Consider the following 13,810-nt stretch of genomic DNA (forward strand, 5'->3'; position numbering starts at 1 on the left):
TCCCGCGCCAGGATGCCGACTACATGCCCTTTCAGGCATCTTCTGGTTCACACACCCCTAACAACATTAATTGCTCATCCTCCTTATTACCTGTAGCAGAGGAGGAACTAAGGACAAACTTCTGATAAATATTCAAGCCATGTCAAAAAGAAAAAAGTATTCCTGTGTCGGGGAACTCAAAAACAATTATAATGTATAGATATTAATTGTATTTTTTAGCGTAATTATATTATTAGTGACATCACTGTAAATCCACATTGAAATATAACTTTTAATAAATCCTTTTAAAATAAGGTCAGCGAAGTATCTATACCACCACACAATACTTTGTATTGGCAAGTAATAGAGCGTGAGATGGATGTCTTTAGACCTGAGGGCTATTAGTGCATCATACTATATAGCTCCGTAATTCGTTACTAGCTATAATCTATCAAAGGTCTGTATATATGATCCTCTCTGCTACTAATGAGACTGTGAAATGGACTACAAAAGCTATCACAACCACGAATATGGTGTGATGAGCATTGATATGTATCTATTAATGCATATTCAAGGGACTATTGCCGTTCAGAGACAAATTAATAAGTCTCCTCTATATTTATCATATGACACCTCTTAGAGGCTTATAACATATCCCACATTGATATCAAATTATTAAGGGGTGTATGTAGATTACATTATTGTTAGACATATCTCAGCAGCCAACTCCTATTAGTGCATCACTCATATATGAATATATCAGACAGGATTGTATTATATCATCAGCTTATTCAGTCTTTCCATATTTAATATCAGTGATTTATTAGGAATCACAGCAGATCCCATATGTCCTAGTGTTCCAAAGGCATACTGGTTATCTTGTAGGGTTATAATATTATATCGCTGATATATATCTTTCAGAATCCAAATCTGTTGTTAAATTAGGAATCACAGCAGATCCCACTGGTACACAGTCGCTAGAATGTCTATTGTTTATAACTAGAGTGTGCTGCAATGAAATGCCTGCAAGTTATTATGGCTCATACACCTCATATTGGAATCGATACATGCCTTTACTTAATCTATTGGATGATTATCGCGGCACATCTCATGACAAAGATTATCTTAATAATTGTTTGTTAGTACAGTCTCTTGACATTCCACAAAGAGAAATCTCGTTCAGATGCCGGAACAACTATCCCTCAGGATGTATATAGGTCTATCTCATTTGTCTAGTCACAATACATCTCATTGTTCTTTGTTCTAGGAATAGATTTATTTATTTTATTTATTAACAGTTTCTTATATAGCGCAGCATATTCCGTTGCGCTTTACAATTGTAAGCATTAATAGAACAAAGCTGGGTAATAACAGACAGATATATAGGTAGGAAGGCCCTGCTCGCAAGCTTACAATCTATAGGATGTCATTAGTGTGTTCCATTCATACAATAAATAATTACGATTCCCCGTTAGTCAGGTGCAGTAGTGAGGATACCCCTGATCAATCAACGGACATGTCATAGCATAGCTGTTACAAAATTTCTGCTTTTTATCACACCAATGCTTGTAAATGTATCATCTTATATAACATTCAGTGAGATAGTTCAACAGTGAAAATTTCCTTCATACTAGGTTTAAACATTATCCGGGATCCAAACACTGTGCATCTCATTGCTCTATGGCATACGAGTAAACTGATACAATGTTGCACATTGGTCAACGGACATATATAGCATAGCTTGGCTGTTACAAAATATGCTACTTTTTATCACGTGTAATGCTGATAAATATATCGTCTCACATAACATTCAGTGAGGTAGTTCAGTAATGAAAATTTCCTTCATATTAAGTTTAAGCACTGTCCGGGATTCAAACCTTATGCATCTCATAGCCCTATGGTATACGAGTAGAGTTATACAATGCAGCACGTTATCCAGCAGCTTTACAGGTCACATACGCCCATTAGCACTGCCTAAGTGTCTGACAGACACCCATCACATTCGTCATGTATACTGTATAATTAGGGTGGTTTAACATATTAAAAACACATTGTACACGCTAGTCTGCGTGTACTGTGTCTCCTGATGCGCGTTTCGCTGTCTCGCTTAATCAATGCTTTGTCAACATATTTACATTACATTGGCCATAAATAATTTGATTTGGTGCTGGGCCACCAAGCTGAGGCAACCCCTGCAAGTGTCCCGAGGCACCCCATGGTACCACGGCTCACAGTTTGGGAATCACTGCATTAAGCCTTTTAAAATGGATGACAATGTGGCCCGTAAGCCATACGTCTTAAAACGGTGGAACTGGTTTCGCAACTGGTTTGTGAGAAGAATTTAACACTGTGGTTTCCAGAGCCTTTTGGTTTACTCCTTTCAGGGCCCAATTAATAACTGTGGTGGCCCATAGGCTGAAGAGCTGTGGGGGCCCTTTAGCAAGACTGGCATCAGAAAATGTGGGGCCAAACAGGTAGGGTCCCTGCACCTTCTCAAACTCCATCTCCACACACACATCAACCGAAAATGTGGACACATGGGTCAAGCGTGCAGTCCTGATGTGCAGAGCAAGCGCATGCTCTGATGCGCCCTCTACAGTACTGATATACCCCTTACACCTTTCCACTAGCGACAACTTATAATAAATAAACCCTGCAGTGTAGCTTGTCTGCATAACTGTAACTAGGGATGGCTTGCAGAAATTAAGGGTTGGCAACCATCGATGTTCCCAATTCAATGGAAATGCATTTTTCATTTCATGCCTGTGATGGTTGCCACATGCTTGTTTCCAATGGCTCATCAGATGGTTAATTACATCCTTTCACCCAAAAAGTGGTGTCCGTTGTAATCGGCGATGGCAAAAAGGCGGATCACTCTTCCAACCTTTTCAAATAACAGTCTCAGACCAAATATGTGAGATCCAATGCTCAAATATGTATGGAGAATGACAACACAGTAGTGTACACTGTAGGCGTAATAAAAATAAGGAAGTGCAAGAGTGCTCGCCAGCGCCTTAGGAAATTGTTACACTGATACCAGACACACACCTCCCAACTGTCCCGCTTTTGGCGGGAAAATAAGAGTTATGGTATAACATACCTTTGTTAACTCTTTTTCTTCGAGGTCCATATGGTCCACAGGAATTACCTAATTACCTTGTGGTATGTGGTTGGAGTGATCCAGGCACCAAACAGTTACAAGCTTTAGCTCCCAGGATGCACTGGGTCTTCCTCCATATATACCCCACCCCTGGCTACAGGCACTTAGTTTGTAACCAAGCCCAAGGCAGGAGAAGGAAAGAGGAGAAGGAAGGACAATGTATACCAGAAACACTCAGCCTAAGAAGAGTAAATCATTGAAATACAAAAGAAAAAAAATTACCCAATAACAACCAGGTGCGTTAGGGTGGGTGCCCTGTGGACCCTAGGGACCTCGAAGAAAAAGAGTTAACAAAAGGTATGTTATACCATAACTCTTATTTTCTTCTTCGTTTCCATAGGGTCCACAGGAATTACCTTCGGGATGTCCCAAAGCAGTTCCCTTAAGGGTGGGGACACTCATGTTTAGCAGAAAGGAGAATCCGGCACCCAAAGGAAGCATCCTGTGAGGCAAAAGTATCAAATGCGTAAAATTTGAAAAAGTGTGGACGGAAGACCACGTGGCTGTCTTGCACAATTGTCCAGCAGAGGCACCATGACAAAACGCCCACTACGGTTCCACAGATCGAGTAGAATGTGCTGTCACTATGTTTGGAACAGAAAGATCAGCCTGTATGTAAGCCTGTATGTAAGCCTGAGAAATCACAAAATAAGGAGGAGAAAGAAGACTCTATTGTGGGGGCACACTATGTCAGTATAGTGTGCCCCCACAATAGAGTCTTCTTTCTCCTCCTTATTTTGTGTATTCAATTATATTGACTCCAGGGGAGCACCACCGGTACACATACAGAATTGTGTTTCGTCTCTTGAAAAATGTTATTATAGTAGACGTTTAATTTCCGGTTAACGATTTTTCTAAGTCTCACGGATCTATCGTGCATAAACCTGTGCCCAGACCACCCCCAAAAAATATTTTTATACAAGCCTGAGAAATCGTCATACGAAGCCATCTAGCCAGAGTCTGTTTGTTAGCTGGCCAGCCTCACTTATGATAGCCATACAACACAAAAAGAGAATCCGATTCCCTAAAGGAGTTGATACGATCAACGTAGATACGTAGGGCGCGTACCACATCCAGAGAGGTCTGAAGACTGGAACCACTATTTCTTCATTTACATTAAAACGGGATACTACCTTAGGAAGGTAACCTGCCCTGGTACGAAGAACAACTCTATCCTGGTGAAAAATCAAAAAGGGAGAGCGACAAAAAAGGGCCGCCAAATCAGAGACCCTGCGGGCAGAGGAGATAGCAAGAAGAAAAACTGTCTTTGCTGTCAACCACTTGAGGTCTACTGATTTCAAGGGTTCAAATGGGGGAGCCTGTAGAGCCCTGAGAACCAAAGACAAATCCCACAGAGCTACCGGAGGGACAAAGGGAAGCTGAACCCTAAAACACCCTGAAAAAACGTTCTAACATCAGGCAGAGTGGCGATCCTTCGCTGAAACCAAACTGATAGTGCAGCTACATGAACTCTCAGGGTGGCCAGGTGGAGACCCAGGTCTAACCCAGCCTGGAGAGAAGCAAAAGATACTCTGAAGGTCAGTGAACCAATAGCGTGTGGGCCAAGCAGGGGCTATCAGAATTACTGTGCCGCCCTCCTGCTTGAATTTCCTGATGACCCTTGGGAGGAGGGCGATTGTAGGAAAGAGATACGCTAGCTTGAAGTCCCACTTCACTGCTAGAGCATCCACAAAATTGGCTGAGTGATCACTGGTTCTGGACCCATCCCTGGGGACCTTGTGGTTGTGGCCTGAGGCCATGAGGTGTACCCCTGTAGTCCCCATCTGTCCACTAGAATCTGAAAGACATCTGGATAAAGAGCCTATTCCCTGGCGTGTATATCCTGATGACTTAGGAAGTCCGCTTTCCAGTTGAGGATTCCTGGTATGAATACAGCAGAGATTGCTGGAAGATGGCATTCTGCCTAGACCAGAATGTTTGTCACTTCCCCCATAGCTGCCCGACTTTGCGTGCCTCCCTGATGATTGAGGTAGGCTACTGTGGTTGGATGTCGGACTGAATCTGGACAGGCCTGCCCTTTAGTATATTCTGTGCCTAAATGAGCACCCTGTATACTGCATGAAGTTCCAAGATGTTTATGGATAGATTAACCCTCCTTGGTCGTCCATCTTCCCTGAAAAGTATGACAACCTGTCACTGCGCCCCATCCGCGCAGGCTGGCATCCGTAGTGAGGAGCATCCAATTTGGGATCCAGAAGGGGCGACCTTTGTCCAGACGAAATGTCTGCAGCCACCATGAAAGGGAAAGCCGAACCTCTAGAGAGAGATAGATAGTCTGTGACCGTATTAACTGGTACTACCCGCTCCACCGGGAGAGAATCAGCTGTTGCAGTGGTCTGGAGTGGAACTGAGCATATTCCACCATGTCGAAGGTGGACACAATGGACCCCAGAACCTGCATCGCTGAGGAGATAGACACCCTCTGATTGCGGAGGTCCAAAATCTTGTCTCCTGGCAGAAATATCCTCTGTGCCAGAGAATCCAGGAGTGCACCTAAATGCACCTTCTGTTGTACTAGAGAAAGAGTCGATTTTTTCCAATTGATGATCCAGCCGAGCCTCTGTAGGCAGGCAATTGTCCGTCTGAGATAATGTTGTTACACAACTGGAGACTGTGCCATTATCAGGAGGTCGTCCAAGTATGGCAGTATTCTGACTCCCTGACACCTGAGGTAGGCTGTCATTACTGCCATTTTCTTTGTAAAGACTCACAGGACCATTGACAAACCAAAAGGCAGTGCCTGAAATTGGAAATGTTGCTGCAGAACAGTAAACAGCAGAAACCTTTGGTCAGTTGGCGTAATTGGCTCATGCAGATATATGCATCCTGAATGTCCAGGGACACCATAAAATCCCCCGGTTCCATTGCCAGAACAATTGACCGAAGAGTTTCCATACGGAACTTGGGCACCTGGATAAATCTGTTGAGGCCCTTCAAATTCAGAATAAGCCGGTGGGACCCATTGGGCTTCTGGATCAAAAATCAATTGGAATAATAACCCCTTCCTTTATGATCCAAAGGAACTGGGATTATCACCAACGAACCCAGAAGGGAACGTATGGCCTGCTGAATGGCTAAGGCCCTGGTATTATTATTATTATCCTTTATTTATATGGCGCCACAAAGGTTCCGCAGCGCCTTACACAGTACATAAATGAGCACACAAGAAAAACAGTTAATAGTAATACAAAACAATGCAGGACAAGGACAAGGTTATAAACTCAGCTGCAAAACACAAGCAGCAGGACATGAGCAACCAGGTGTTAGGTGCCATTGTGGGGAGTTAGGAGTAAATTATACTATAAGTAGGGGGAGGAGAAGCACGTGAGGATGAGGGCCCTGCTCGTGAGAGCTTACATTCTAAAGGGGAAGGGCAGACAGACAGGGGCGACACAGAGGGGTAGATAGTGAGGAAGGAGCATGGAGCAGTGGGTTAGGATATGTGCTGCGGAATGTGTGTGTATAACATGACCTGATGTTATGTAAAAATTAAGTCCTTCATACATCTATCTCTATGATAGAAAATAGATTGTTTGTGTTATTTACATGAGAGATGTACAAAGTAAAGTAGAAGCACTTTAATTTGTGTGTTACATTTTAGCATCTATATACAGCCTGACAAGAAATGAAGCTATTATGGGACTGTCCCGCCATCCTAATACAGTAGTGACTACTTTAGTTCCAGCTGCTGGGTGCTATGCCATGCTCCTGTGAGTGGGTGCATCTCACATGCTAGACCCACTCACAAATGGGTGCAGCCATACATGATGTGGTCCCACAGGATGTTGCAGACACCGAAGGAGAAGCTGTACAAAAAAACCTTTGCAGAGGAACCTTCCAGAAAGTCAGGGTGTACCTGCGAGAGACCACTTCTCGGACCCAGGCGTCTGTTGTCGGATGCCAGGCATCCGAAAATTATAGAAGTCAGCCTCCCACCCTGGGATTCCCCAGGAGGAGGCCCGCCCCATCAGGCCAAGGGTTTGTCGTCCGACTTTGAAGCCGGACGTCTGATCGCCCAAGATCTCTTAGTTTGCAGCCTACTAATCCTACGAGAACTGGATGGTCTACAGGAAGACTGTCCTTTCGCTTTCCCCTGTGGTCGAAAGGCCCGAAATGACAACTGCCTAGACTTAGGAGCAGTCATCAAAGGCAGGCCAGCCGCTTTAAAAGCTGCCAGAGTAGCCACAATCTTATCCAATTCTGTGCCAAACAGTATGCCTCCAGCAAACAGCAGGGTTTCCAGAGCACTCTTGGATCCTGCATCTGCTTTCCAGGCCCTTAACCACAGGGCTCTACGAGCTACAGGTGAGGTAGATGATGCCTTAGAAGCCAGAATACTGGTGTCTAATGCCGCCTCACCCAAATAGGAGACCGCATCCCGAATATAGGAGATAATTGTCAACTGCTCCCTGGAAGAGTATTTTCCAGTGCCCCTGTCCATTCTTCAATGTCCTTAGACACCCAGGCCGAAGCCATTGCCGTGCAGGTAATAGCTCCCGACAGTGAAAATACCGACTTGAGACAGGCCTCAAGTCTCCTATCTGTGGGATCCTTAAGGGAGGATGCAGATGGTATAGGCAACATGGTGCTTTTAACCAAATGTGCCACATGAGCATCCACAGTAGGCAGAACTTCCCAATTAGCACATTCGCCAGGTGGGAGGGGGTATAAAGCTGGTACTTTCTTTGTAACATGGAACCGTAGATCAGGAAAACTCCATGCTTCCCCCATAAGTTCCGAGAGTTGCTCAGATTTGGGAAACTCTGGCGTTTGAACACCGAAGCCTTCCTAGGTGCTGGCTCTTCATCATCTATGTTTAAAATAGTTTTTACCACTCTAATCAAGGAGGGGACATCCACTGTTGCCGGATGGTCCTCTTCTCCTGAGAGAGACTCCTGAGAGGAGCCCTGTAACTCTTGAAACTCTTCTGAAGACATGTCAGAATCTACAGGCTGGATGGACTGATAAGAAGAAACAGACCGCCTTCTGGCTTTAGCACCTGCTTGCAGCATTTGCTGAAATGCAGCAGAAGATGGAGCCAAACTCTGATGTGAGTGGGCATAAACATCCACCCAGGAAAGATGCATAGGAGGCATAAACATAGCAGACCGTAGCTGCTGTGGGTACCCAATAGTAGGGGTCGGAGTGGGTGTAGGTATACAGTCCACAACCTGTGCCGTAACCTGAGACAAGGAAGACACCCAGGGTGGTTCCTGCACAGGAGCTGGGAGGATAACTGACAGTTATTCAGGAATAAAGAAGGCAGTATAACACATAGCAAAAATATCATAAGTCACATACAATGCATATTTGCAATAGGCTCTTAGTCAACTACAAAAAGCACAAACGCTTAGTAGGATATAGAGATCTGTATAACCTGGCCACCAAAGGCGAGGTATACAGGGAGACTGACCTAACCTCTTGAGATTCGCCGCTACAGTAGAGCACCTGAAAGTGGTCTCTGGGCGTCTCATATACAAGGGAGGCAGGGAGGAGCAACCCATACATGCGAAAACCTCACCTCTGGCTCGGTGTCTGGGCTGGGGGAGGGGCTGCCGGGGAGAGCCTACCTCCCCTAGGCTGTATCAATCCACCTTGTGCGCTGGCCTTTTACATGGCAGCCGCCACTGTCCCCGGCGCCAGATTTATATCCCCGGTCGTCTAGTGGGAGAAGCAGTCGTCCCCGGGTCCCCACTACAGAAACCTACAGCAGGTCTCCACTGCCAGAGGCACTGAAGCAGGGAACCACCTTACCTGTGTCCCCGTGTCTTCCAACTGCAGTCTCGGGCCCAGCGTCTAGTCAAACTCCACTGGCACCCGCAGAAACCACCAGTTTCCTCACTGGAGCAGCCGTTAGGATACCTAGTGCTGCTAACCTGAGCAGGCCCCTGTCTAACAAGGTGCACCGATCCTGCGCACCAAACAAAAAACTAAGTGCCTATAGCCACAGCCTAAACCTAACCTCCCCCTTCCATCAGGGGTGCCTAACCCTAACCCTTCCGGCGTAGGTAAAATTACAGGCATCGGGATCTCGATGCCTGTCATTAGACCGCTGCCGGGATTAGACAGTCGGGAAGCCGGCAGTCGGCATTTAGACTGTCGGCTTCTTGACCAGGCCCGTCAAGAGCCGCATGGGGCCCCGGTAAAAAAGGGAGTGTGGCCTAATCGCGGGAGACGAGGCCACAGCCCCCTTACGTAAAATTGAAAAAAATGTTTTGCAGTGCCGCGAAGCGGCGCTGCGCGCTGGCGAGAGGGGGCGCAGTGAGCCCCCTCAGCCCGATGCATAATCAGTGGGGGGCGCAATCAACTTCATCACTCCCCCCACAGGCATACTGTAGGAGACTGCTGTGGCTGCTTCTTAGTAGCTGCGAGCAGTCTCCAGGGCAGCCCAGCACACAGCAACGTGTGCTGGGCTGCTGTGTTATGTAAGAGGGGGGGGAGCGGTGCTGGACCTGGGCCCCCACCGGGCCCCTCCAGCAAGCCCGGGCAATTTGTACCTGACCCCCTCTCGGCAGCCCTGTTCCTGACTGCATCCCCAGTAGATGATGGTCGTTCATATACAATGAACGAACATCATCTTCCAGGCAGCCGCAACCCCCTCCCCGCGGCTGCCGCTGTACACACTTGCCAATGGCCATCGGCCGTGCAGCACAGACGACACGATAGGTCTGTGAACGTTATACACACTGGCAGACGGGCACCCGATATATTGGCCGATCAATTAATCGGCCAATATATCTGTCAGTGTATACCCAGCTTTAGAGCTAAGGAATCTTAGCAGAAATAAAAAAAAATGCATTAACTAAATGTTTACACTGACCACACCGACTGTGTTTCCTCCAGGTATCTTAGCAACAGATGAAGTCAGTTAACTATATACTTTATAGGACCCTAGAACCCCTGTTATGCTGCTGTGGGTGTTATGGACCCTTATATGCTGCAGTGTGACTGACCTCCTGTACTCCAGGTAGTCATCTATGGCCCCGGCAGCAGCAGCCCCCAGAAAGTGCAGTCTCTCCATGTCTCTCCCAGTCATGTAGCTGCAGTGAGGCTGAGGGAGGAGGCACGGAAGGGAGGCTCTGGCTGGCTGCACATGTGGGCGGCTCCTGGAACCACAACCTGCCGCTGCTAGGTGTGGACATTGCCAACCGGGCGGCCACAAGGTGGCGCTAAAGCAATTGTGTCTCGCCAGGTGGTGTGGGTATGTGGGGGGTCGAAGTAAAAAGGGTAGAGCTTATATTCCCTTCGCGCTAGGAACCACTACAAAAGCCCGGCGAACGGGATCAACACTTAACAGCTGCAGGGCTCCTAGTTTCCTACCGCCTGGCAGAGGTCACATCAGCAAGCTGCTTTTATATGGAGACACACTGAGCAGCAGAAAGCCAATGTCCTTAGAAAACTAGAAATCTACAACTGTAATATGTTTAAGTTATTTTGTTATTCAACTTCCTATTTTAAATTGTACTTTACATATAATAAGTATATGGAAAGGCATTACCTAGAGTTGTATTGTGGTGCAATTACAAGATGTAGCCACAATGTGGCGAAAGAGACTATTGTAAGGTGAAAAGGAAAAAAAATGCTGTATTTACTCCTTCACTTCCATCCACTTATCTACTGATGTTATAATAATACAGGACTGGCCATTAACGGGTTAGTCATCGTTAGTTTGTTTTTTTTTATATATAGGGAAGAAACTAACGATGGTTGAACCATCAATGGCCCCCTAATTGGACGGGGTTAGGTAAAATGAAGTGGGCTACAGGCAGGGCCGTAGGGAGGGTGGTGCGGCCGGTGCCTCCGCACAGGGCGGAATCCTCCAGCGGCACCGGAGGTCTGCAGGGAGAGAGACCTCCGGCAGTGGTGCGTGGCGCACAAGAGCGTCGGCACAGGATCTTGCCCTCCCTCCTCCCCTTGGAAGGAAAGGTAAGCGCTCAGGGGGAGGAGAGGGGCGGCAGTGCTGCACAGGGCGCACTGCCGTCCAGCTACGGCGATGGCTACAGGACCTCTGACATGACATAACCATGTGACCTACGACATCAATGAGAGGAGTAAAGTTCAGGACATGGGGACCAAAGTGTACGCTCGCCAAGGTTACTATTCCCACACTATGGGCCTCATTCAGCTTGGATCGCAAGTCTGCAGACCCACGCACCCGGTCGATGCTTGCGTTCTACGCATGTGCAAAAGCTGGCCGATGCGATTGCGAATTCAGCGATTACGCAGAGTGACAGGAAGTACCGTTTGGGGGTGGAGTGTGGTCGAAGGAACGCAGACGTGCCTCTGTGTTTGAATGCAGTTACAGGGGCGTGCATAATTAAGCCAGAGGTCTAGACAGGAAGTTTTGGAGTTTGTGAGTCAGGGTCAGCTCAACCACAACTGTGCGTATGGGACCGATGTTCTCGATGTTACTGATGTGTTTGGTGACTTGCGGATGTATGTAATGAGGGGATGTAGTCTGGAAGCCAACAGTCTAAATGCTGACCGCCAGCTTCCAGACTCTCTAATCCCGGCGTGGTACTAATGACAGGCGTCGAAAACTCGACGCCTGTCATTAACCATACGCCGGAAGACCGACGCCCAACATACCGAGCAAAGGTAAGCCGGGCGCGGACAGCCGCAAAGGGGGTTAGGTTTAGGGCTCTCGGGGGGACTTAGGGCTAGGCACCCCCCCCCCCGGGAGGGTTAGGTTCAGGCTAGGGGAAGGGGGGTTAGGGTTAGGCACCCCCACCCGGGAGACTTAGGTTTAGGCAGTGGGGAAGGGGGGTTAGGTTTAGGCACTTAGAGGGGGGGTTAGGCACTTGGGGGGGTTAGGCACCCCTAAGGGAGGGTTAGGGGGTAGAATTAGGTTAGCGATACTTACCTTAGAGACGATCGGGATCTTCACCCTTGCCGGGCTGCCGCTGTCGGGATTTGAACCGCCAGCCATGCGGCCGGCGGTAATACCTACTACACCCGTAATGGGAAATGGGCGTCATGGTATAGTGCTGCAATCGCATTCACTTGCATAATTTTGCGTGTGGATGCGTGCGATTGCAGACTTGCGATCCGTGCTGAATGAGGCCCTATGTCCATGTGGATAGTAAAAGTGGTAACACACCCTGGTTGTGATGTCTGAGGTCCTTCTGTTCACTTGAATCTAGCATCAACCGTCCTCAGAACACCCTTAGTTGAGTAGCATATGCAGCAAATTTGCATTACAATATTATTACATTTCACAATGGTTTCCAGTGATTTCAGGATTCTTAGTACGCCCCTCTATGCTCCGTCAAGATATCTGCCACTTTTACTAGCAACAAATGTTTTCAGTCTGTGTATTCACTCGAGTCACATTGAGCATGCGTCCCGACAGAACAAATTTGGATGCAGAGAGGCGATATCGTTGGGCGTTACTAGGTGGTAACGGGGTTGGACGTGTCGCGGTTAGCGACTGTCTTTTGCTGCAGTTGCACTGACTTTGGCTTCTATGTTTAGACGGTGATTCTGCGCCTCCATGGGGCTGGTGCAATATCTGATGGTGTGACCGATGGTGCATCTTCATACGCACAGCGACTCTACAAATCCTATCAGCCATGGCATTAGTATAAAGACTCAGTTGCGCTGCAGCAAAAGATGTAGTCATGGCAGCAATAGCGTGCGCCTCTGAATCAGGTCCATACCTTCCAGACACGTTTCTCAATACTATATATTGGGATTTATTGTACTAACGGATTATTTTTTATACTGTCGGTGTATTGGAAACAACTTTTATCTACTGATACACTTGAATTTGGAACAGTATGAAATAGGTCAGTATTATAAATATAGTTCTAATCTATCATGCTGCACTATTCTATACCCCACAGGTGTGTCTGTAATTATATGTAAGAGGACGCTGCCATTTTCAAAAATTGCTTTCAATATTTTTCTTTTTTCTAGAATGCTTTCTAAAGCCCACGTTTGTCTAAAAGTATCTGTGTTGGCAGTATATGATATTGGCATAGGGCCTAAAACCAGAGACGGGGAAGGGTATGAATGATTGTGTGTCTTAGAACATTAAAACACAGTTTGGCAACTGCTCATTTCCCATTGTAGATATAACTAAATATTGATTACATTAATTTCATTATTTTGAAGACCAACATATCCTGTTGATACAAATAGGTGTAATCCTAATACTTAAGATCCAAGTCTCCAAAATAAAGATTTGTCCAGTAGGAAAAGAGAAGTATTGTACATTGTGTAAATATGGGAGCCTATCTCTTAACATGCACACAGTTACTAGTTATCTGCCACGTTTGAAAGAGCAATAGAAATGTGGATGGGCTATGAGAGTGCAGCAAGTAGTTGTGTAGATTGTCTCTGAGGGAGCAGCAGCAGGTGTATGGCCGGGCTCTGAGAGAGCGGCAGCAGGTGTATGGCCGGGCTCTGAGAGAGCAGATGTGTGGACGGGCTCTGAGAGCGGCAGCAAATGTGTGGACAGCGGCAGCAGATGTGTGGACGGGCTCTGAGGAGCAGATGTGTGGGCAGGCTCAGAGTGAGGCAGCAGGTGTGTGGACGAGCTCTGAGGAGCCGATGTGAGGACGAGCTCTGAGGATCAGATGTGAGGACGAGCTCTGAGGATCAGATGTGAGGACGAGCTCTGAGGAACAGATGTGTGGATGGGCTCAG

At 46.9% G+C, this 13,810-nt stretch overlaps 1 protein-coding gene across 1 annotated transcript in view; it reads right to left on the reverse strand.

Annotated features, from left to right (window-relative positions):
- FAM221A (family with sequence similarity 221 member A) overlaps window positions 1–10,342 on the reverse strand; it is a 28,514-nt gene extending 18,172 nt beyond the window's left edge. The window contains exon 1 of the mRNA XM_088457355.1: window positions 10,114–10,342. Coding sequence (XP_088313481.1) covers window positions 10,114–10,196 — 83 coding nt within the window. The 5' untranslated portion in view covers window positions 10,197–10,342. The remainder of the gene's footprint in view (window positions 1–10,113) is intronic.
- Window positions 10,343–13,810: the final 3,468 nt, after the last annotated feature.

Source organism: Taudactylus pleione, unplaced genomic scaffold, assembly GCF_031769625.1.
Source record: "Taudactylus pleione unplaced genomic scaffold, aTauple2 ptg000758l, whole genome shotgun sequence".
NCBI classification, from domain to species: Eukaryota; Metazoa; Chordata; class Amphibia; order Anura; family Myobatrachidae; genus Taudactylus; species Taudactylus pleione.